The 23,719-nt window shown below is 46.8% G+C and overlaps 1 protein-coding gene across 1 annotated transcript in view; it reads left to right on the forward strand.

The window, feature by feature from the left end:
* The first annotated feature begins 7,277 nt into the window (after positions 1-7,277).
* Positions 7,278-23,719, forward strand: part of TAF4B (TATA-box binding protein associated factor 4b) — a 61,311-nt gene continuing 44,869 nt past the window's right edge. Inside the window, exons 1-7 of the mRNA XM_080684199.1 lie at positions 7,278-7,957; positions 15,309-15,454; positions 16,439-16,546; positions 18,339-18,500; positions 18,588-18,710; positions 21,464-21,553; positions 22,240-22,851. Of these exons, the coding sequence (XP_080540325.1) occupies positions 7,642-7,957; positions 15,309-15,454; positions 16,439-16,546; positions 18,339-18,500; positions 18,588-18,710; positions 21,464-21,553; positions 22,240-22,851 (1,557 nt within the window). The 5' untranslated portion in view covers positions 7,278-7,641. The remainder of the gene's footprint in view (positions 7,958-15,308; positions 15,455-16,438; positions 16,547-18,338; positions 18,501-18,587; positions 18,711-21,463; positions 21,554-22,239; positions 22,852-23,719) is intronic.

Here is a 23,719-nt window from a genome sequence, read left to right on the forward strand (position 1 = left end):
GTGTTTGGGCAAATTAGCAGGTACCAGATGGTAATGAACCTTATGTGCCGTAATAACTATTTGAGATTTTATCCTGTGGATAATGGGAGGGTGTTAAAAAGTTGTAAGTGGGAGAATTACGTAAGTAGATTAGCATTTTAGGAAGATCAACCTAGAAACAGTGAGGGGTATGGATTAGATTAGGACCCTGGCCTCTTCTCCACTTAAATTCCCTTTCTCCATGATCATACTGAGCCCAATGGCATTAAAAATAACAGCTATATGCTGTGAATACCATCTATATGTACATATACACATCCTATATAATAAAAGGCTAATATGCAAATAGACCCAACAGTGGAACAACTGAACAACCAGTCGCTAAGATGTGCGCTGACCACCAGGGGGCGCGCGCAGTACATGGTGGGAGTTGGCCATGGCGGGATGGTGGAGCAGGTGAGCAAGGGCGCCAGACCAAGGCAGGGTGCCAGTCACTGTCACCGTGGCGAGCCTCTGGTGGTTCCTGAAAATTCTTTGCTCCCGTGTGCCGCGGTCCCACCCGGCACTCACACCTGCTGGCAGTGCCGGCCCCGCTCGCACCCGCGGCCGACACCAGAGCTGCCGCTTGCACCTGCTGCCAGCACCAGGTGACGGCCCCGATCACTTGGCACTGTCAGTGGGTGTGAGAGGCGCCTGCCAGCCTTGATCGCCCCTCAGAGCTTCTCCACCTCCTGAGGGGCAATCAGGGCCGGCAGTCACTGCTCACACCCACTGCTGGTGCCGGCCCCAGTCGCACCCGCTGCTGGCGCTGGCCCCAATAGCTCTGCCCTGTCAGCGGATGTGGGCGGGGCCGGCGCCTTCAGCCCATGGGAGCGGTGGTGGTGGGAGCGGGGCTGCCAGCAGACAGGGAACCGGGGGCTGCGGTGGGAGGGGCCAGGCAGGGGTGCGGAGGATGAGCCGAGACCTGCCCCGTGCCCACGCAGCCTTGCGGCCCATAGTTCCTTTCAAGGTGCACAAATTTGTGCACTGGGCCCCTAGTGTATATATATGCATATATGTATACATGTAGATATGTATATATGTATGTAAGTATGTATTCTGCCCGGACCTCTTCCTTGAACTCTGGTTTTGCATACCCAGCTCCTATTCCATACTCTATTTGTATATCAATAAGCATTTCAAATTAAAATATCTCAAATGGAGCACCCAATTTCCCAACCCTCACAGCACTTGTCCCTATTCCAATGAACGGAAACCTTTGCCAGAAACCTTTGAGTCACCACTACCTCACACTTGATCTATCAGAAAAATCTGTTGGATGGATCTTTCAAAATATTCCCAGAATTTGTTCACTTTTTACCACTTCCAATGGTGTTGCCTTAGAGTAAGCCATCCTCTCAGCGGGATCTTTCAGTAGCTTCCTTAAGTCCTTTCTCTGCAACTGTTCTTGCTCTTTTGGGCTATTCAAACAGCAGCCGAGTGAGGTTTAAAAGAGAGGTCAGATAATGTCACTTTGCTGCTCAAAGTCTCCCGGTGCCTCTGCGTCTCACTCAGGGTTAAAGCTAGAACACGTACACGCGGCCCAGCATAACTGCTGCCTGCCCCTTTTTCTTCCCTGCTCGACACACTTAAAGCATTCCCTATGTTGCCCTGGCTGGTTTGGCTCAGTGGATAGAGCGTTGGCCTATGGACTGAAGGGTTCCAGGTTCGATTCCAGTCAAGGGCACATGCCCAGGTTGTGGGTTCAGTCCCCAGTAGGGGGCGTGCAGGAGGCAACCGATGGATGATTCTCATCGTTGATGTTTCAATCTCCCTCTCTTCCTTCCTCTCTGAAATCAATAAAAATATATTTTAAAAAAAGTATTCCTTATGCTCTTGGTTTATGTTCTTTTGCATGACATTTAATACAATTTACATTTTCATTGTGTCATTTCCCATGGGAATGCATGCTTCACAGGAACAGAGATTTCCGTCTTTTCCTTTTTTGTGGATACATTCTCTATTGTCAAGCACTTCCTAAGCGTTCAACAAGCATTTGTTATGTGAATGAATGACTGAAGGGAGGTGTGGTGGAGGAGCGTCTAAGAAAACGGAGTGCTATAATAGACAATGTAAGTATCCAATTCTGTGATTGCAGAATCTTCTGGAAAACAAAAGATTATTTCTGGGATTATGGCTTCTGGAGCAGTCTTATTACCTTTCTACACTTACTATGAAATGAAAGGAAGTGAACCCTCACACTTTTAGAAAATGGCCCATCTTCCTAGGTTAAGGCAGCGTTTGTAGTAAGCTTCTGCTTGGCCTAGCTTGAGCCGGCTAATATATTTGCACAGCTTCATGAAGTTCAGGGAGGTTTCTGGGGTGCTATGAAGAAGAATTAGGGAGTACTTAGCTGTACTTACATAAATGTCTAAGAATACATATTTTAAGAAAAAAAAAACTTGTATTATTTTATTATGAAAACTAGGAGCCCAGTGCACGAATTCGTGCACCTTGAAAGGAACTGTGGGCCTCGAGGCTGTGGTGGGCACAGGGGCAGGTCTCGGCCCATCCTCCACGCCCCTGCCCGGCCCCTCCCACCATGGCCCCCGGTGCCCTGTCTGCTGGAGCCCCGCCTCTGCTGCCCCCGCTCCCACGCACTGACAGCACTGGCCCCACTCACACCCACTGATGGCGCGGAGCAACGGGCTGGCACCAGCAGCGGGTGCGAGCGGAACCGTGCCAGTGAGTGCGAGCGGAGGCTGCTGCTCACACCTACTGATAGCGCTGAGTGATCGGGACCGGCTGGGTGCCAGCGGCGGGTGCGAGCACCCGGCAGGACCGTGGTGTGTGGGAGCAAAGAATTTTCAGTAACCACCAGAGGCTTGCTCCGATGACAGCGACTGGCACCCCACCTTGGTCTGGCTCCCCGCTCACCTGCTCCACCATCCTGCCACGGCCAATGCCCACCATGTTCTGTACTCTGCCGCCTGCTGCCTGCACCCCCCATGTTCCGTGCGCGCCCCCTGGTGGTCAGTGCATGTCATACTGACCGGTTGTTCGTTTTTTTCCGCTGTTCGGCCTATTTGCATATTAGGGTTTTATATATATAGATATTATTTATTCATTGTAGAAAAATTAGGAAATACATAAAAAGAAAAAGGAAATGATCACTTAGAATTTCTCTAAACAGAGATGTCCTCTGTTAATAGTTTGATGTATAATCTAGATTTTCTTATGAACCTATATTTACTTGCTTGTTGGATAAAAGTTTTTTTATTTACAAAAAAATGAAATCATACTTTACAAGCTATCTTATACCTTTTTCAATTTAACAGTCTATAATAATAAAAGCATAATATGATTACTAGACCTGACGTCCTTCCAGACGAAGCTGGAGCTGCAAGGGGAGCCTGGGTCTCGGGTTCCAGAGGGAAGCTGGTGCCAGCAGCCGGGGGAAGGAAGGCCTCCTCTTAAATGAATTTCGTGCATTGGGCCTCTAGTATATACTATAATCATTTTTCCATATCAATGAATGTACCTCTACAAGTGTAAATCTTAATGACTGACTAGTGCTGTGGTCGGCAAACTGCGGCTCGCGAGCCACATGCGGCTCTTTGGCCCCTTGAGTGTGGCTCTTCCACAAAATACCACGGCCTCGGCGAGTCTATTCTGAAGAAGTGGCGTTAGAAGGAGTTTAAGTTTAAAAAATTTGGCTCTCAAAAGAAATTTTAATCGTTGTGCTGTTGATATTTGGCTCTGTGGACGAATGAGTTTGCCGACCACTGGACTAGTGTTCCCTGGTGTGAATGGATCTCATGTTAGGATTGGTTGGTTGTATCTACCTTTTTAGGAGCATTACTTTTAAATACCAAAAAATTTAAAAAGTGACTCAGTCTCATTAAAACTTTAATGAAGGTATCAGATGGTTTCACATTACATACACATATTAATCATTATCTTATGCACCTGAAATTAGTATGTTGTCAGATGGTCTCACATTATATACACATATTAATCATCTTATGCACCTGAAATTAGTAGGTTATGTCAAATTATATTTCAATAAAACAATAAAGTAGCCCTGGCTGGTGACTCCGATGGTTGGAGCATCACCCTTAGCACCAGAAGGTTGTGGGTATGGTTCCTGGCCAGGGCACATACCTAGGATGCAGGTTGGGTTCCTGGGCAGGGCGTGTATCTGAGGTAACGGATCAATGTTTCTCTTGCTCTCTGTCCCTTCCTCTCTCTAAAAACCAATAAACATATCCTTGGATGAAGATTTTTTTTAAAAAAGGTAAAAATATGATAAAAATGTTAACATTTAAAAATGGAATTCATTAGTAGAGTCAAAACTTTTTATAAGTTTAAGCTGCATTCCTTGAGCAAAGACATGACAGAGCGGTGCTGTGGGAGTGTGTTCTGTGGCAGAAAACCTTAGATGCTCTGATGCAAAAAGCACACCGACAGGGGACAGGTTCAGGTACAGAACCTGAAGGTGCGGCCATGACCATCTTAGCCAAATAGTTACGTCTTCCCTGGCAGGTTCTTCAGCGAGTCTCACTGCACAGGTAAACAGGGCTTCCTCTTTAAATTCTACACAGTAGTAAGCTTTTATTTTCTGAAGAGACTATAGGCACTTGAAAAATCATAAGGATAATAAAAATAATTTGCCTTGTCTGCCCAATAATTATACTCTTAGCCTTTGGTTTCGCCCAAGTTAAATTGTGTTCCTGTGTGTGTGTGTGTGTGTGTGTAAAATAGTGAAATGTTGGAAGTGTAACTTTTGTGTTTGTTCATAGTTCTTTCTCATTACCTGAATCGATGAACAGAAACTTGGACAATTAATGATGCACTCCTTCATTTTAAGGGTGCTTTGTCTGAATGTCTGTGTCTCCCCGCCCCCCCCCCCCCCCCCATTCAGTATTGAAATCCCAATTCCCAAAGGCCATCGTATTAGTAGGTGGGGCCTGTGGGAGGCGCTTAGGTCTCCAGGGAGGAGCTCTGGTAAATGGAATCAGTGCCTTTTAAAAGGCTCCAGAAAGACCCCTCCTCCCTCTTCCCTGCGAGGTCACCGGGAGAAGTCCTCACCTGGAAGACCCTCACCTGGCCATGCCCGCACCCCGACCTGACTTCCGGCCTCCAAAACTGTGAGTTTAATTTCTGCTGTTTATACACCACCCGGGCTGTGGTATTTTGTTATAGCAGCTCAAATGGACTAGGATAGAAGGTAAATGGATACGTATTTTTCAATATCTTTAATTTTACCAGTATTTTAACAGATAAACATAATAAAATCAAGCTGTAATCTTCGCCATTTTCTCTTTTCTTGCATAGAGGGATAAAAATGCATGTTGCCTTCCTACATATCCTGCTTTATTAGTATGCTTCTATAGGAAGGAAATGTAGTGAACATAATTATTACTAAACTCCAAATTCAGGACAGTCCTTTCTGCGCTGAGTAAGGAGCATGTTCTTTGCAACTGGAAAATTAAAATTCCCATCAGTGAATCAAGTTATAAAGCAAACAAAATGTTACAAGAAAAATAGGCTAGGTCACCTTGAGGAAAAAGTATACTTTCTCTGCCAAGCCTCTTTGTAGCTTGCTTGAGGTTATTGACATACTTAAGAAAAATATGCGAGATGAAGGTGGTGGTCTAATGGAAGTTGGAAACGGGAGCGTTCTCAGAGCAAACTTTGTCTTCTTCCCACAAATACTATTGAACTGTCTATCCTCTATGGGGAGAAAAAGCCAATGCTGAACAGTTTGCCCAGCGAGTGAAGAGCAGCTCCGGGTTCCAATCCGTTTTACTGAAAACGCTGATGGCTCCTTTAAGAAATTCACTGAGCACGGATTTATTAAACACCTTGTGTGTGCAAGGCGTTTTGCCAGAGGCGGTGTGGGGTGTATGATGATCAGACATTTGTGGAGTAGTGCAAAGAGATGTCCTTGGACGTCATACAGACCGGTTTGAATCCAACTTCTTGGAGAAATCCCTCTTTTCAATGCAGTTTTCAAATCGGTAAGGCGAGGCAGGTGGTGGTTGGGGGTGGGAAGAAACAGGAAATGTATCTCCTAGTGACCAGCACGCTCAGAGGGGCTCAGTTGATTTAGTTTTCCTTCCCACCCCCAACAACTCCACTGGGAGGAGTTTTCTAGAAGGTAAGTGATCATACAGGTCTGCGTGGCTTGAGGGATGCGATTGATCTGTTCAGGAGCTAGGCTCTTGGTTTGGACCTGAGGGGCGGGAGGCTGTGCGCCTGTGAGGACGGAGCACCGTGCCCGCTGGGTTTTCCATGGAGGGGAGAACCAGAGCCTTCAGCTTCAGGTTGCCTGTCTACGTGCCAGATCCCCTTCAGTTCAGGGTCAGTTCCTATAATAAACGTGTCCTATTATCACAATGGCCTGGGCCTGAAATCAAGAAATCTTCTCTGTGGAAGTCCACATGGGACTGTACCATTGATTCATTCAACGAGCACCTTTATTCAAAGAAGACCTGGGATTGCACTGAAGGTCCAGGTCCGCAGACACGTCCCACTGTGCCAGGGGACGGGCGGCAGGAATCCGAGGGCGCGGGGCGGGGGGTGGTGGAGGCTTCCAGAGCAGCACGGGGTGGGGGGGGGGGGGGGAAGCGGGTTTTCCCAGGGGGCAGCTCAACGCTCAGGTTACATGAAAATAGGCCCATCTTACGGACTATACAGCGTTCTTAAACGTTTAAAAGGGTTTGAAACGCAAGGACGTTTAAGACATTCTCGTGCCGATTGTAATGTTAATTTTAGCTATGGCCTTAGAGCAAAGCCCCCCAAAAACCCTGAGGAAGCGTGACGGTGTTTACCCCCGGGTTCCTGTTTTCCAAAACCGGCCCTCCGTGAATTTGCTGATAAAGTGTCGGCCGGGGGGAAGCCTCACGCCGGCCTTTAAGGAACACGCCGCGGGGACCTCGCGCAGGGGCAGGCGGGTGCGAAGGCGGACGCCGCGGTTTTAGGTGCGCGGCCGGCCCCGCCCACACGCTGGCCCCGCCCACACGCTGGCCCTCCGCCCGCTCGCCCCGCCCCCCTCCGGATCCTGGGGAAGATGCTAACGCCCCTGGCACCGCCCCCAGTGACGTCACGAGCGCGATTCCAGTCCGCGGCCAATCATGAGTCCGGATTCCGGGAAAGCCCAGGGCGGTGGGGCGGGGACGGTGCGCGTGCGCGGAGCCTCCGCGTGGCTATATAAACAGGGCCGGCGCGGGCGCGCGGGGGGCTGCGCGGAGCGTGCGGCGGGGTTGGGGGTCCCTGGCGTGTGGGTTTGAAACTTGTGGCGGCGGAACCGCGGCGCAGCGAGAGGCTGGGCGGTGAGCGCCTCGCGGACGCCCCTTCGGGAGCCGCGCCGCCGCGCTCTCTGCAGCGGGACCGAGGCGGAGGCGCCGGGCGGAGCCGTCGCACGTGCGGACGCCGCGGAGGGAGCGGCGGAGCCGACAGCGCCGCCGGCGGGGTCCCGCGGCCGCAGGGAGCTCCCGGGCGCGAGTGTCCCGCGTCCCCGCCGGCGCCCGTCACTGACTCGCGTGCCGCGGCCCCCGCGCCTCTCCCTGGAGATGCTGTGGAGCCGGAACCTCCCCGGAGTCGGCCGCCGCGGGACCAGCCTCCGCCCGCCCGCGCTCCCGGACCGGCGGCGCCGCAGCGGCCGCTGAGCCCCCCGCGATGCCCGCGGGCCTTTCGGAACCGGCCGGCTCCGCGCCCCTCGCCGGCGTGAGCTCCTCGGGGACCTTGACGGGGGCGCCGGCCGGGGCGCGGCCGGTCCGGGCGGAGAGCACTTCCGTGGCCCCGGGCGCCGTGACGAAGGCTCCCGTCCACGTCCGCCTGGAGCCCGCGGCGTCCCAGCCCTCGCGGCCCGCCGTGGGGACCCTGGGGGCCAAAGTGGCTCCTGTCGGCGCGCTGCCCGCGGCGCAGATAGTCACCGTGAAAGCCCCCGCCACCACGACCATCCAGCTGCCCGCCAGCTTCCAGCTGCCCCCAGGTAGGTGGCCGCCCCCAGGTAGGTGGGTGCCCCCAGGTAGGTGGGTGCCCCCAGGTAGGTGGCCGCCCCCAGGTAGGTGGCTGCCCCCTGCAGGGTCGCCTTCGCCGGCCCGCGGGGGCAGGGACTTCAGGGCCCCGGATGGCGCCTCCTCGAGGGCAGTTGACGGAAAGCCCAGCCCAGAGGACCCGCCCTCGCCCCTGCGGGACCCAGGAGCAGTGTCCTCCCGTCATGGAAGCTTTTCTCCCTCGAGCCGCCCGGGAAACGCGGGAGCAGCGGTTTCCAGAGGCCGAGGCGCTGCTCCTGCCCGGGCATGGCTGACTTTAGTGCAGAAAGGGTCAGTCAGTGGATCCATCCACACACATGGCTAACGCGGTAACTAGACGTGTATTTCAAAGTTCCTCGGTGTTAAGACTGGAAGAGGGCTTTAAATGTAAGCGAGCCCCACATGGAGATGGCAGCGAGCGGACTGCTTCCCAGGTGCCCGCAGTGAAGGAGGCTGGGGGTGCGGTCTGGAGGGGTGCGCGGTCTGGAGGGGTGCGCGGTCTGGGGGGGGGTGCGCGGTCTGGAGGGGTGCGCGGTCTGGGGGGGTGCGCGGTCTGGAGGGGTGCGCGGTCTGGAGGGGTGCGCGGTCTGGAGGGGTGCGCTGTCTGAGGGGTGCGGTGAGAGCACGCCCCTGTGGCCTCCGAAGCGGAGCAGACTGCTACCGGTTAGGGGCCTGTGCCTTCTTTTACCCCAGGGCCCACGTGGGGCTGCTTCCCGTGGTGGATGCACAGGTTTTGCTCTGATCGTTGACATGTTACCAACACGAGAAAGGGTGTTTGAGTGTTGACTCGCTTTCCTCGACTGAACATCTCTTGGCATTTCGGGGGTGGGGGGAGCTCATTCCACATTCTTTGGAGTGAACGCTTCTGTTAATGTTGCTCAGCAGAATTGGAACTCTGACAGGCCCCGATGGTAAAGAAGTCCAAGCATTTGATTTAAAAGATTTCGGCATCCCCCTCCCCGCCCCTCAGCGAAATGATGGGGTCTCTTGTGTAGCTGATGTTCTGTTGGGTCACTTCGGATCAAGTTCTGTTTCAGTTTTGTGTGGGACACAGGTGCATACGCTCGTTAAGCTGTGTGCATCACTGGGTACATTTCCTTCTGGTTCCAAATGATCCTGCGTGCATTCTTAGGAAGAAGTTAGGAATGTGTTTGAATGAAATCACCTGCTGAAACTAAATGGCTGTGTAGTCAGTGACGTTCGTTTGTAAGCAATCCAAAAGAGTGTTAAAATGGGAGGACTTTCAAGAGTGAAAACGTGCTGATAAGGGGGAACCGATCACTTATAGAGAGGGTACTGATTACCTATGGAGGGCTAGGCACTTTTTATGCATTTGTATTCTTTTGTCTGTTGTTCATAATAGGTAGCAAATAACCATTCTCTGGGGGTAATTTGCCCCATGCAAAACTCATAGGAGTCAGAGGGAATTTGAATCCAGATCTGTTTTGCTGTCCTCTTTCCACAACACTATGCTTGCCACTTGGTGTGTGTGTACAGTTACGTCTCATTGGGTCTCAGTGATAAAGGTGATTTATAGAGTTTTAGAGCCTCATCTTTTTATACACAGAAACCAAACTGAAACTTGCCAGCGCTAGATAGCAGCAAACCGGGGCCGCAGCCTCAGTATGTGGCACCCACACACTTTATGCTGTGGCCCTGAAGAAGCACTCGTAAGAGAGGAGATAAGTTGCCTTCAGTGGTGTTCAGTTCCAGAGGAGGTGGGGCGGTGCTTCTGAGGAGCAGCTTGTGGGAATTCTTGCCGATGTGTGGCAGGAGAGCATGCTGGCATGGTGTTCTCATCCTTGCAGAATAAGGTAACCAAGAGTTCAATGAAATGGAAACTCTAGTGTTTTTGAAAGGTTATGATTCTTGTACCATTTCTTTTACATACTGAGCATGAGAAATTGATTACTCAAGGGTGATTTTCTTAATTATTTAGAAGTCTTATACTTTAAGGATAGTATACATGGTAGGGGAACCTGGGTTCTTGAACTTAATTCGTTCCAGAAGGCGATTTGTTTGAAGACCGAATCATTTTTTCTCATTAGAAATCATGTAAATTAAATTAATCTATCCCAGACCCCATAATGATTCCCTGTTTTAACCTTTCTCACATACATGTACATATCTAATGTGCTGTTTAATCTATAAATAAACACTTCCTAAATTTATCAAGCTAACCCCCACTAGCCTTAAACAAATACTTCACTTATCACTGCCTCTGAAATGCTACCACCGATAGCATTGGCTGAACTGCTTTTAGTTCACCCAACGCCAGCCAACAGCAGTTTTCTACCTATTCAGTTGCCTGTGATTGCTGTTTGGTGAGCATCTTCATGCCCTCAGCAACATTAGCACTCTTAATTGCCTCTTTATGTTTTAAAATTGCGCTCATCGCTGATTTCACCAGCACCAAAAGCATTGTCTCCTTTGTTGCCTGAGAGATGCTTTTTTTCATGCTGAGGTATCAGCATGAAAGGGTTGTCTGGTTGAACACTGAAGTTTTGGTTGACAACTGACACCTTTTTTCTGTGAATAACTTGGTTGAGAACTGAATTGTTGGAGATGGGCGATGTTCGAGAAGCTAGATTTGATCATATAATTTAAGTATTTGATTTCTCTTCAGAATTTCCTCTATGATCAGAACTGGTTTAAATAATATGTAAATATGGGAAGATCCAAGATGGCAGCAGATTAGATGGAAGCTACACTCACCTTCTTCCAGGACCAAACTGGAATTACAACTGAAGTATAGGAAAATCATCCTGAATAACCATCTGAAGAGCAGCTGGAGAGAAGCCTTGTAACCAGGGACTTACAGAGGGGGCCACATTGAGACTGTTGTTTACAGTAGCCAAGATTGGAAGCAGCCAAAGTGTCCATCAGTATATGAGTGGATAAAGTAACTGTGGTACATTTACACAATGGAATGCTGCTTGCCATAAAAAGGAAGAAAATCGTACCCCTTGTGAAAGCATGGCTGGACATGGAGAACGTTATGCTAAGTGGAATAAGCTAGTCGGACAAAGACAAATACCATATGATTTTACTCCTGTGTGGAATCTAATTGAACTAACAGTCAAATTGAGACAGACTCAGAGAGAACGGGTACACAGCTCTGGTGGAGGGGGGTTGAGGGAGAGTGTTGTTGGTGGGGAATCCTTTCAGAAGATTTTCAATTTACTTTGCCCAGATCCATCAGAGGAATCACTATCTATGGCAGCTATAGCTGTACAAAATATATCTTCTTTTAAAAAAATATATTTTTATTTTATTATTATTTTTTAATATTTTATTGATTTTTCACAGAGAGGAAGGGAGAGGGATAGAGAGTTAGAAACATCGATGAGAGAGAAACATCGATCAGCTGCCTCCTGCACACCTCCCACCGGGGATGTGCCTGCAACCAAGGTACCTGCCCTTGACCGGAATCGAACCCGGGACCCTTCCGTCCGCAGGCCGACGCTCTATCTACTGAGCCAAACCAGTTAGGGCCAAAATATATTTCTTTATTAAATAACTAGAGGCCCAGGGCACGACATTCTTGCACTGGGAGGGGGGCGGTCCCTCAGCCCGGCCTGTGCCCTTTAGCAGTCAGGAGCCCTCGGAGGATGTCTGATTGACATCCTTAGCATTGCCTTGGAGGCCGGAGAGGCTCCCGCCACCACTGCTGCCCTTGCCAGCAGTCAGCCCAGCTTGTGGCTGAGTGTTGAGTGTCTGCCCCCTGGTGGTCAGTTGCATCATAGCGACCAGTCGTTCCGCTGTTTGGTCCATTTGCATATCACCCTTTTATTATTAAACTAGAGGCCCGATGCACGAAGATTCCTGCAAGAATGGACCTTCCTTCCCCTGGCTGCCGGCACCGCCTTCGCTCTGGCTGGAGCCGCCTTTCTGCCTTTCCACGCTGCCCAGAGGCCAGGAGTGGCTGGGGTGGTGCAGAACACCTGTGTCGTCGCCATGGTGACGACGCAAGCATCCCACCCTGCCCCCAAACTCTTGGGCGCCTGTGTATGCAAATTAACCCGCCATCCTTGTTGGGTTAACTTGCATACTCCTGATTGGCTGGTGGGTGTCGCGAGGGTATGGTCAATTAGCATGTTGCTCTTTTATTAGTGTAGACTAGTGGCCTGGTGCATGAAATTCATGCACATTAAAAGGGGATTAATTAGAGGAAATAATTTAATATTGCTATTTGCCCTTTCTCTATAATAGAAATGTCAGAGATGTAAGAAAATTAGTAAATTGTATATGAAAACCTTCCTCCTGTCAGAGTCTGGGGCACACCACAGGACCCAGAGTCAAGTCCCCGCCCACCCACATGTGCCTCAAAATCGCGTGAGATCCAGACCTGGCTGCCCACCGCCCCATTGGGCTAGATCCAGACCCGGCCATTCCCACCCTTGTCAAGCCCCACTGGGCAGGGGACGTACCCTCAGGTTCCCTGGCCCGGCGCCAGGACGGGGGCATGGCCTGAGGTCCCCCAGCCCATACCAGGGCGGTGGGGGGGGGGGGGGTGCCTTGAGGTCTCCCGTCAAGGCTTGCCAGGTGGGGGACATGGCCTGAGGTCCCCTGTCAAGCCCCACCAGGTGGGGGTCCCGGCCTGAGGTCCCCCAGCCTGGTGCTAAGGCGGGAGGCGTGGCCTGAGGTCCCCTATCAAGTCCTGCCGGGCAGGGGGTACAGTCTGAGGTCCCCCAGCCCAGCACCAGGACAGGAAGCGCACCTTGAGGTCCCCTGTCAAGCCCTGCTGGGTGGGGGACATGGCCTGAGGTCCCCTGTCAAGCTCCAGGGGGGCGGGGGAGGGCATAGCTTCAGGTCCCTGCTGATTGCTCGGTAAGGCTCCTTATGGGAACTTGGCCTCAGCTGTGGGTGTAGCCATCTTTGTGACGGAGTGATGGTTAATTAGCATATTCCCTCTTTATTAAATAGGATAATAAGACTTGAAAGTTGAAATTACTCCTTGATCCATGGGCTACAGAAAGGATGTTGGGTTGGCTGGCACAAAACCATTAATCTCATTGTGCACCTCCACCAGTGCTCTGGGGTGCGCAGGAGCGTTGTCAGTGAGCAGTAATTCTTTAGAAAGGAGTCTATTCTGAGAAGTAGGTTTCAAGAGTTGGTTCAATGTATTCAGTAAACCATGTTTAAACACTTGTGCTGTCAACCAGGCTTTTTGTTCTGGCAGAGTAAATTTAGCATAATTCTTAAGGGCCCTGGGTTTTTTGGAATGGTAAGTGAGTAGTATTGACTTCAACTTAAAGTCACTAGCTGCATTCGTCCCTAAGAAAGGAGTCAGCCTATCCTTTGAAGATTTGAAACCAGGCATTAACTTCTCTCTAGCTGTGAAAGTCCTAGATGGCACCTTCTTTCAAAATAAGGCCGTTTTATCGACATTGCAAACCACCTTCATTAATTGAACCACCTTCATTAATTGAATCACCTCCATTAATTGTCTTTTAGCTAGATCTCTTCTCCGTTTATGTTACTAAGACGGCTCCTTTTTTTAAACCTCAGGAACCAACCTCTGCTAGCTTCAGACTTTTGTTCTGCAGCTTCCTCACTTCTCCCAGCCTTCGTAGAATTGAAGAGGGTTAAGGCCTTACCCTGGATTAGGTTTCGGCTTAAGAGAATGCTGTGACTAGATTGACCTAATACCCAGACCACTAAAACTTTCTCCATATCGGTAATAAGGCTGTTCTGCTTTCTTATGATTCATGTGTTCACTGGAGTAGTAATATTTTTAATTTTCTTCAAGAACTTTTCCTTTGCATTATTAACTGTTTGGTGCAGGAAGCCTAATTTTCAGCTTGTCTCAGCTATGGACGTGCCTTTCTCACTCTTAATCATTTCTAGTTTTTGATTTAAAGGGAGAGATGAGGGACTCTTCCTTTCACTTGAACAGTGAGAGACCACTGTAGAGTTAATATTACTAACTTAATTTCAGTATTGGTGTGTCTTGGGGAAATAGATAGAGATGGGGGAATTGCTTGCTGGTTGGTGGAGTCGTTAGAACACATGGCACTTACTAAGTTTGCTATCTCACATGGGCATTGTTTGTGGCACCCAGAACAATTACAGGAAAATTAAAGATTACTGATCACAGATCATCATAATAAATATAATAACCATGAAAAATTTTGAAATATCATGAGAATTACCAAAATATAACACAGAGACATGAAATGAGCAAATGCTTTTCACGACTTCTTAATTTTTGCCTATCTGATAAATATAAATTGATATCTCACTGTGGTCTTAATTTACCTTTCCCTGTCATTGGCATCTGTTCCTTTTGTTCATTTTGGACATTTGTCCTTTTAGTATATGTGAACTAAAAATTTCTCTCATCTTGTGCTTTGTCTTTTTACCTGGTGGTCTTTTGTTAAACAAAAGATCTTTTGATATAGTCAAATGTATCAAACATTATATAGTTAAGAAATTCTTATTCCAAGTTAAGAATGATAATTTTCTACATTAAGAGTTTAAAAGGTTTAACTTTTTCACCCTTGTTTCTTGAGTGGTTTTTGTGGATGGTGTGAAGCTTTCCATCTTTTCCATGTAGATAATCATGGACCTAGTCCTGTTTATTGCATAGTCGGTCTCTCTTCCTCACTGATCTGCAGGGCCTCTTAGGAAAATTCAGTGTTACATATCTGTATGAATCTATTTTGGGCTTCTCTGTTTTGTTCCATTGGTCAGTTTGTATAGTCTTACCATGCCTTCTTACTCATGGCATCTTACTCACTGTAGCTTTAAATAGTTTCATGTCACGAAGAAAAAAGTATTTTGCCTCCTCCAGAAAGGTTTCAGCCATGTACTTAGACTTTTAAGTAGGTTTGATTAACAACATTTTTATATTATATATGATAACTAGAGGCCCAGGCACGAAATTCATGTACTGGTGGGGTCCCTAGGCCTGGCCAGCAATCAGGGCCGATAGTGGCCTGTGGGCTGCCGGCCCGGGGGAAAGAACCGGGGGATGTTGGCCGGCTGCAGGAGGTTGGCTGTGGGAGCGCACTGCCCACCATGGGGCAGCTCCTGCATTGAGCATCTGCCCCCAGTGGTCATTGCGTGCCATAGCGACCGGTTGTCCCCGTTGTTCTGATGGTTCGGCATTTTGGTTGCTTAGGTTTTTATATATATATATGGATTATATATATATAGATTTTATATATATAGATATGGAATTAAGTATGTACTAATCACTTTTTCAGACCATTTACATTATTGAAAGAAATAGGAGAAGAAATATCTGATGATTATGGTTCATTTATCAGCTACGTCAATTTTCTTTTTTCTTTTTCAATATAGGAACAGTTTTGATCAAAAGTAACAGTGGTCAGTTGATGTTGGTATCTCCTCAGCAACCTGTAACAAGAGCCGAGACTACAAGTACCATAATTTCAAGGCCGGCTCTACCAACGAATCCTCAAACAGTCAAAATCTGTGCAATGCCGGTAACATACCTTCACTTTTTTTTTTTTTTTTCATTTTCTTTAATTTATCAGGATACTTGATTTTGTCATTTGCTGATTGCTAAAACAATAAAAATTCAGTCTCCATACTCAAAGATTTTGTAGTCTTTAAGGGAATGTTCAAAGGGCTATTTGTATCTTTAAATAGAAAGAAAGCCATTCTGCTTCGATTTTATTTTATAGCAAAATATTAAGACTATAGTTTAGTATTCTTTTATCCCACAGAAATTACCTTTAAGAAATTCAGAACTCTAATGTAGTATTTTATCAACTTGTCGTTGTACAGAACTGACTTATATTTTACATACATGATGATCTTTCTAGGTACCTGAAGCTTATTTTGTGTGCCTGAGTTAAAATATATGTATACACGTACTTAAGGGCATCTTTCTTTGATTAAATAGAAAGTGATGAATATAGTATAGCATTTTCTTGATGAGTCAGGCTCATCCTAAAGAAAGATTGCACTGTTTTCTGTGGTAATAGCGTTCTCTGCCAGTTTAAATCTCCCCAACCCCGTTTTTTACTCTTCTTATTTGATTCTGGGTTTTCAACCAGTTGTTTTCTCGTTACTGTATCTGCCAGTGATAGCTACTCCTTCCCTTTCTGGTTTGCTGTATCTAACTGCAGTGGGTCGAGAAGATAGATTGGCAGATTTTTTCTATCACTGAGAGCAAATAAGAATCCATGTTTTATATATGCGCCATACAGTTGAGTCTGGAAATTTATCCTGAAATAATTTGATACTTATTTGTTAAATCACTTGCCTCCTTAGGTATATGAACTATCAGCTGGTCGATTGACCAGTTAGGTTCATAGTAGAGAATGTGCATAACATTTGTAAGGTTAGAAAGCCAGGTATAACGAAGAAATTTGCTATGGTACAGTGTTTTCATGTTTACCCCAGTACTGGTTGATTTTAAATTACTAATGCCGATGACTCTGTATTCTCTCTCCAACCCCCAGAATTCTAATTCACAGTTAATGAAGAAAGTGGCCGTGGCACCTGTTAAACAATTGGCACAAATGGGAGCTACTGTGGTAACCACGGTTACAAAGCCTTCCTTAGTACAAGTAAGTGTGACAGACGTGTGGCCACGTGCCCTGGTATTCTTCCATGTTTCTTTATTATTTAGCTGTTTTCTGCCAGATGTGTAAGTTGCTGACTATGTGACATTGAAGAGAGCAATTCAGTGATATATAATGACACGTATCAAACTGGTAACTGTTGGAAGTATGGGAAACACAGATAAACATGGTGTAGATTCTTGGAATATCAACTTTACTTGAATATTTTAGATTAACACAAATGCATCAAATTGCCATGTCTCCAAGTGTCCAGAAGCAGGTGCTGTATGCCTATAAGAATACAAGCATTTAAATTAGAATTATGGTACAGTGTTCAGTTTTATGTGTGAATTGTAAATATTATTCTCTCTCTAACCTCAGACTTTACTCATATTCTGTAACTTTTAGTGTTTATCCTTAAAATAAGCTTGTTGCTTTATCTCAATAGGTTTTCTAAATTACTACCTGACTTTGATTTCGTGTATGAAACTTTTTATCCTGCAGGTGGTGCTATAATCACAGCTCATTTCAGTGCAGGGTAGAAGAAGCAACTGAAATTCTTTTCAGTGTGAAAATAAGATATCATTTAGTTACTCTTATGGTCTACATAAAAGCAGCTTATCAGCTACAGGCCTGGTGCATGAATTTGGGCGGGGGTGGTGAGGGGGGGTGCCCTCAGCCCGGCCTGTGTCCTCTCACCATCTGGGACCCCTCGGGGGATGTCGGGCCTATACTGGCAGTCAGACATTTCTCTCGCAATCCGGGACGCTGCATGCACCAGTGACCATACTTTTTATACAGGTGAAAGGCATCTTGCTGTTGTGTGGGCAGCTACATTTTTCACCCTGATTATAAAAAGTAGTCCATAACACAGTCCTTCTGAGGCAGCAGTACCATTTTCCCCATCTTCTGGGTGGAAACACGGAAGCAGAGAGAAGTGAAGTACTGGCTTTGTCACACAGTGATAAGTGTCAGAATCAGGGCTGACCACAAAAGTGTAAGCCAGAGTCCATGCACGTCATTGCTGCATCATCCTGTTTTCTCAGTGTTCCAGTAGCCTTGCCAGGTTTAATTTTTAAATCTAAGAGACTGTTCCCAACTTATAGGGTAGGGCCCCGAGGCCTGGCCGGTGATCAGGGACATCTGTGGGGCCCCTGGCGGGTGGGGCAATCGGGTGGGCCCCCGCTGGCACCTGCCTTGGCTAGCAGCCAGGCACCTCCCGCCGATCGCAGCCACTGGTTGCCTCCCTCTTGGAGGGCAGACGCCTGCGTAGAGTGTCTGCCCCCTGCTGGTCATTCCATTGTTTGGTTGATTTGCATATTAGGGTTTTATTATATAGGATAAGATGGCCAGTAAACCTCTCTGCTTTATACTTATGAAAAAGCAGAGAATTACAGAACGGGAAATTCTGCATTTCTATATAAAGGCTTACTATTTCCAGTTCTTTTTAGAGACGTGTTAATATTTTGTGAGGACTTTGTGCTTGGCACTGAATTTCACAAAGAACCCTAAAGTAGTAGCACCATTGCTATTCTTGTTTTTTATAGACAGGAGTCAGAGGGTTAGCAGGAGTCAGTAACTTGCCTGAGGTCAACGCTCAGTAGGTGTCAATGAAAAGAATGTGGGTAGGTGAGACTGAATCCCAGATGTGCTCGAGTCCAGAGCTTTTGTAGCTGTTACATAACATAAAAGCAAAGATTTCAAGTCCACCTGTACAGTCTGGTGAGTGAAATGCGGCGCCCACTATGATACCTGTCATAGGAATACATATCTAAATATACGCTCCTCTCAATTTCAGTCTGTGGCCGTGCCATCCAGTGTTGTCACAATCACGCCTGTGAAGCCGTCGAATACTGTAACTGCCCTGAAGCCTTCAAGTGTGGGAGTATCACAGGCACTCTCTAGTGAGCCCACCCTCAACGCAGGGAACTCCGCAGCTGCTCAGGCCAGTCTTACTCCGGTAAGCTCTCCCTGCACCTTCCCTAAATACAGCTCTTCAAAAAACTTTAACTCTATTATGAGTGCTTGTTTATATTTCTATATTTAGGCGATGCTAGAAAATGTGAAGAAATGTAAGAACTTCCTTGCGATGTTAATAAAGCTAGCATGTAGTGGATCACAGTCCCCAGAAATGGGGCAGAACGTCAAGAAGCTGGTGGGACAACTTTTGGTAAGTTAGTGCGATGAAACCTTGCAAGCTCTGTAAGAATCCATAGAAAGTCTTTTAAATGGGAAATGACTATTTTTAAATGCAGTTTATTTTAAAGGGATTTTTAAATAAACTTTGCTTTTGCTGCTTGAAAGCTTTGTGATGATGGTAAGTCTCAGACTAGCCAATCTGTGTAGTATACATTCCTTTCTCTGTGTCCGTCTTCTTCCCTTAGCCCAAAGGAGTCTTGGAGAGAAGGTTGACTGCTAGTCAAATAAAAACTTATTAGAACTGTAAATGCCACAAGCCGGGCTATTAGTGATAAAATTCAGTTCTGTATGTCCAAACAACAAACGTTTGGGCCCATGGAAATACGTTAACTTCCTTAGGCCTCAGCTTCCTTCTCTGAGAGGAGCAGCGTAGATGTGATGATCTTTGAGGTTTCTGTAAGTGCCAAGATGCTGTGTCTTTCAGCTCCAAATGGTTTCTTCTATCCTCTTTCAGGTAAAATGCTTAGATATGTTAAAAAGTGGATGAATGTGGAAATTAGCAAATACCGCATATTACATGTTAAAAAATATGCTGAGGTTGTAACAAATATAATTCTGGATTTTTAATTTTTACAAGAGTTTATTTGAACCAAACTGATGACATATGTGTACTGAGAAGCAGGATTCCAAATGCTCTGGAGAATAACAGTTTTGCATCTTTGTGTAAGCATTTGAAATTAAGGCGGGAACATAGGGAAGATTACATGGAAGTGGGGAAAGTCAAGGCAGGAGTTGATTACAGGATAGTTAACAAGATTATGTGCTCTTTTGAGGGTTAGTGCCCCCTTTCTGGGTTTTACCTCTGACATTTCAAAGGTTTGTTATATAAATGCACAAGAGCAATGGACAGAGCTGGCTTAACCTCCCCACTAAAGCTCAGGCCTGGGGCATGACATTTGCCATGAGCTGCCCAGTTAGGAATTTATGAACAGGTCACCCTGTGAGGTCACTTTCCGTAGAACCCCCTCTTTTGCCCATGGTCCCCCTTTTTGATCATAGATCAACTGGAAGGTGCATCGAAGACCACATTTCAGTCCGAGAGGGTGGACTCCCAGCTTTGGGACGCCTCGTTCGGGGCAGGGTCAGTGTCAGTGTCAGTGTTGGCCGTTGGGGGTGGGACTGTACTGTAGCCATAGATCTGAGTGAGGTGGTGGTTTTCCCAAAAACGGAAGAGCAGGTCAATGGAAGGTTATAACCTTCATTGTGAAAAAAGTCTTAGATCATTTTTATCCTATGATCTATCATGATTTGAGTTTTTTACTTTCTGTTCTATTTTTCTGTATATGGCGTCTAGTGTAACATTTACTAAACCATGAGAAGAGTATTAACGGTATACATGTCCAATAGTCAGAAGTAGTTGGACTATATAGAAAAACCCAGAGAACAAGTCTAACAATTATTATGACTAATATCATTAGCATTTTAGTGAAAAACAACAAAACGAAATGGATTCTGAGTTCAGTGTCAGTCCGTAACTATACAAGCTTTGTCGGTGTCTTGGGATGGCTGTCTGTCTCTGGTGTCTGTGGCTTCTCACCCTCGAGGAGTCTTTGATGTCCATTAACAGGAGTCGATGTCCACTCAAGATTAGGCACCTGGTAGGTTCCCTTACCGTGGTGTTGGAGAGTGTCTTATTGATGCCGGCTCACTCAGCATCTCCATCACAAGCTGCTCTTCCTGAGCATCTTGGTTTGGTCTGTAGCAGAAATGTTCCGTGTGGCTCCCATTTCTTAACACACAATAGTGGAAAGATGCCTACTGAAGGGTTGATATTTAATCAAATGAATTTTACTGCTTCATTGAGGACATTTAAAAAGGAAACTGGCTCTTTTTTTTTACCCCAAGTACCTCGTGATATAGAATATGATGACACCTCTTTCAATTTGTGGCCATTGCCTTTCTTTTTTTTTTTTTTTTTTTTTTTAAATATATTTTATTGATATTTTACAGAGAGGAAGGGAGAGGAATAGAGAGCTAGAAACATCGATGAGAGAGAAACATCGATCAGCTGCCTCCTGCACACCTCCCACTGGGGATGTGCCCGCAACCAAGGTACATGCCCTTGACCGGAATCGAACCCAGGACCCTTCAGTCCGCAGGCCAACGCTCTATCCACTGAGCCAAACCGGTTTCGGCAACCATTGCCTTTCTTGCCAGCAATTTTACCTACTGATGCTTCTACCATCAGTGCAAATCTCAGCACAGTGAAAAAGGCCAAAAAAACCTTTTTAGTATTAATATGAAAGCAGTTTAGACCTCATAGCCCCTGAAATGCTTAGCATGTAGGGCAGCATGGAAGGCTTCATAAGTCTTTGGAACAGTTGTATATCTGTTATTACAGCCTCCCCGCATTCTAAAAATAGTGTATCCTGATGAAGGTAATTTCAAAATTGAAAAACCAAAACCAAAACCCTCCAGTCCCCCAAACCAAACAGCTTCCTGTTCTCTACCCTCAGAGATGTAGGACTCCTGTGTCCACCGGGACAGGTGCGTCACAGCCCGCAGGCAGTAGCTCCACTCCGGTTTGCTTACTGGCATCATCCCTGCACGAACCAACATCTCATTGTTTACGCTTACTCATCTCACAAAGGACATGAAAAAAATGCCTCCGTTGAATGATGGACTTACACTGTTCAGAGCTTGTCATGTTTACAATCATGAATTACATGTTTCCGCTTTAAAATATTTGTAGACTAAAAGTGTCTTTCTTGCCCTTGTCCTCAGGATGCAAAAATCGAAGCGGAGGAATTTACTAGACAACTGTATGTTGAACTCAAGTCTTCACCCCAGCCTCACCTAGTCCCTTTTCTGAAGGTAGAGTTACCTATTTATTACTTTGAAAAAATGCTTGGTGTTAGATTACTTTTAACGTAATTTAAAACCCGGGTATTTCAGCATGCTGTCAACTGAAGGCGAAGGTAACTAGCATGTAGGAGAGGCCTCTCAGTGCTGTAACCTGTAACTCACGCTGCTGGTTCATGTTCTTTGGTTTGGAACACACTGGGAAAACGAGTAACATCTGAGTCATGAATATAGCTTGATTGTGTTATTTAATGCTTGTATGTGCAAAACACACCGTGACCTTTTGGTCATAGGTCAGTGCTCAGCACTGAAGCGTGCTGGCTGGGCGGGAGAGGCTATTTAAAAAACTGATTTACCTTGTTAGTGCGCATGTGCTTCTCTGAGATGTATGGAATTAAACAGAGAACAGTAACTTTGACAAGAGCCTGGTTTGGCGGAATAAAAATGGATGTTCAGTACTCAAAAGTTTAAGACTGAGACGTAATCATTTCATATTGAAAAATAAAGCACTTTTCATTTGAAATAAATTGAATCTTGGATATTGCCAGACATAAATTAGTGATGTCAGATTTCCTCAACTGAAAAGTTGATGTGCTTTTGGATTATTTTATGTTGTAGATACGATATACAAAGTGTTTTTATTTTCCTGTCACTGGTCTCCGTAGTGATCGGTGTTTCCCCCTCCTCCCTGCTTCTAGAAAAGCGTGAGTGCCTTGCGACAGCTCCTGCCCAGCTCCCAGAGCTTCATCCAGCAGTGTGTTCAGCAGACCGCCGGGGAGGCCGTCGCTGCTGCCTGCACCACACCAGTGACCGCTGTGGTGACAGCAACAGACTCCTCGGTCCCAGCTGAAAAGGCCCTCGTTTCTGGAGCAGCCACACCCAGAACTGTGTCCGTACAAAGTCTGAATTCCTTTGTTGGCCCAGGGGGAACAAAGACTGGAGTTGTGACACTTCATTCTGTGGGTCCAGCTGCTGGAGCAGGAGGAGCAACAGCTGGAACTGTGGTGCTGCAGACTCCAAAACCGCTTGTGACATCTGTACAGAACACAGTGACAGCAGTCTCGCTTCCACCTGAAAAGCCAGTGGTCTCTGGAGCAGGGGTGACTCTGGCCCTCCCATCAGTAACTTTGGGAGAAACTTCATCAGCTATTTGTCTTCCGTCTGTGTCTGTGAAAACTGTCGTTACTTCTGCGGGGACCGCCTCTGAGAAGCCTGTGGTTGGCGCTCCCGTCCAGATCACACTGGCACCGCCTGGACCCATCCTTCCCCAATCGGCTGCTCTCCCACAGGCAGTGAAAGTCAAGCAGCTAGTGAGTAACATTTCCTTCCTTCCTCACTTCCTTATTTTGAAAATTTCAACCCTTCAGAAAATTGGCAAGACTAGTCAAGGGAGCCCCTGTGTAGCCTGGGCCACGTTTGACCAGTTGTTGATGTTTTACCACATTGGCTTTGTTCTCCCTCATTCTGCTGGCACACTACAACACACACACTCACACACACACACACACACACACACAGACACTCACACTCACACACACACACACACACTACAACACACACACTACAACACACACACACACACACACACACACACACACTACAACACACACACTCACACACACACACACAGACCCACACACAGACATACACACACACACTCGCACACACAATCACACAATCACACACAATCACACTCACACACACACACACACTCCCACACACACACACAGACATACACACACACACTCACACACACTCACACATACTCACACACACACACACTCTCACACACTCTCACACACACTCACACTCACACACACACACACACACACACACACACACACTTCTTTCTGAACCATTTGAGAGGTGGAAATCATGACATTGTACCTCTACATACTATGTATCCCTTAAGGAAAAGTCTTTGTTTTTTGTTTTTTTCTAATCCTCACCTGAGGATATTTTTCCGTTGATTTTTAGAGAGAGTGGGGTGGGAGGAGAGAGAGAGAGAGAGACATGGATGTGAGAGAGGCACATTGATTGGTTGCCTCCTGCTCTCTCTCTATAAATCTCTTACATATTTTCACACACGATTTTACTTTGTTTACGAACGTGCAGGAGAAGGCTGCACGTGCTGCCCCAAGTTCCATGGTCCTTACGATGAGCAATGATGGGGACCCA

The sequence above is a fragment of the Plecotus auritus genome (genome assembly GCF_963455305.1).
Source record: "Plecotus auritus genome assembly, chromosome: 8".
NCBI classification, from domain to species: Eukaryota; Metazoa; Chordata; class Mammalia; order Chiroptera; family Vespertilionidae; genus Plecotus; species Plecotus auritus.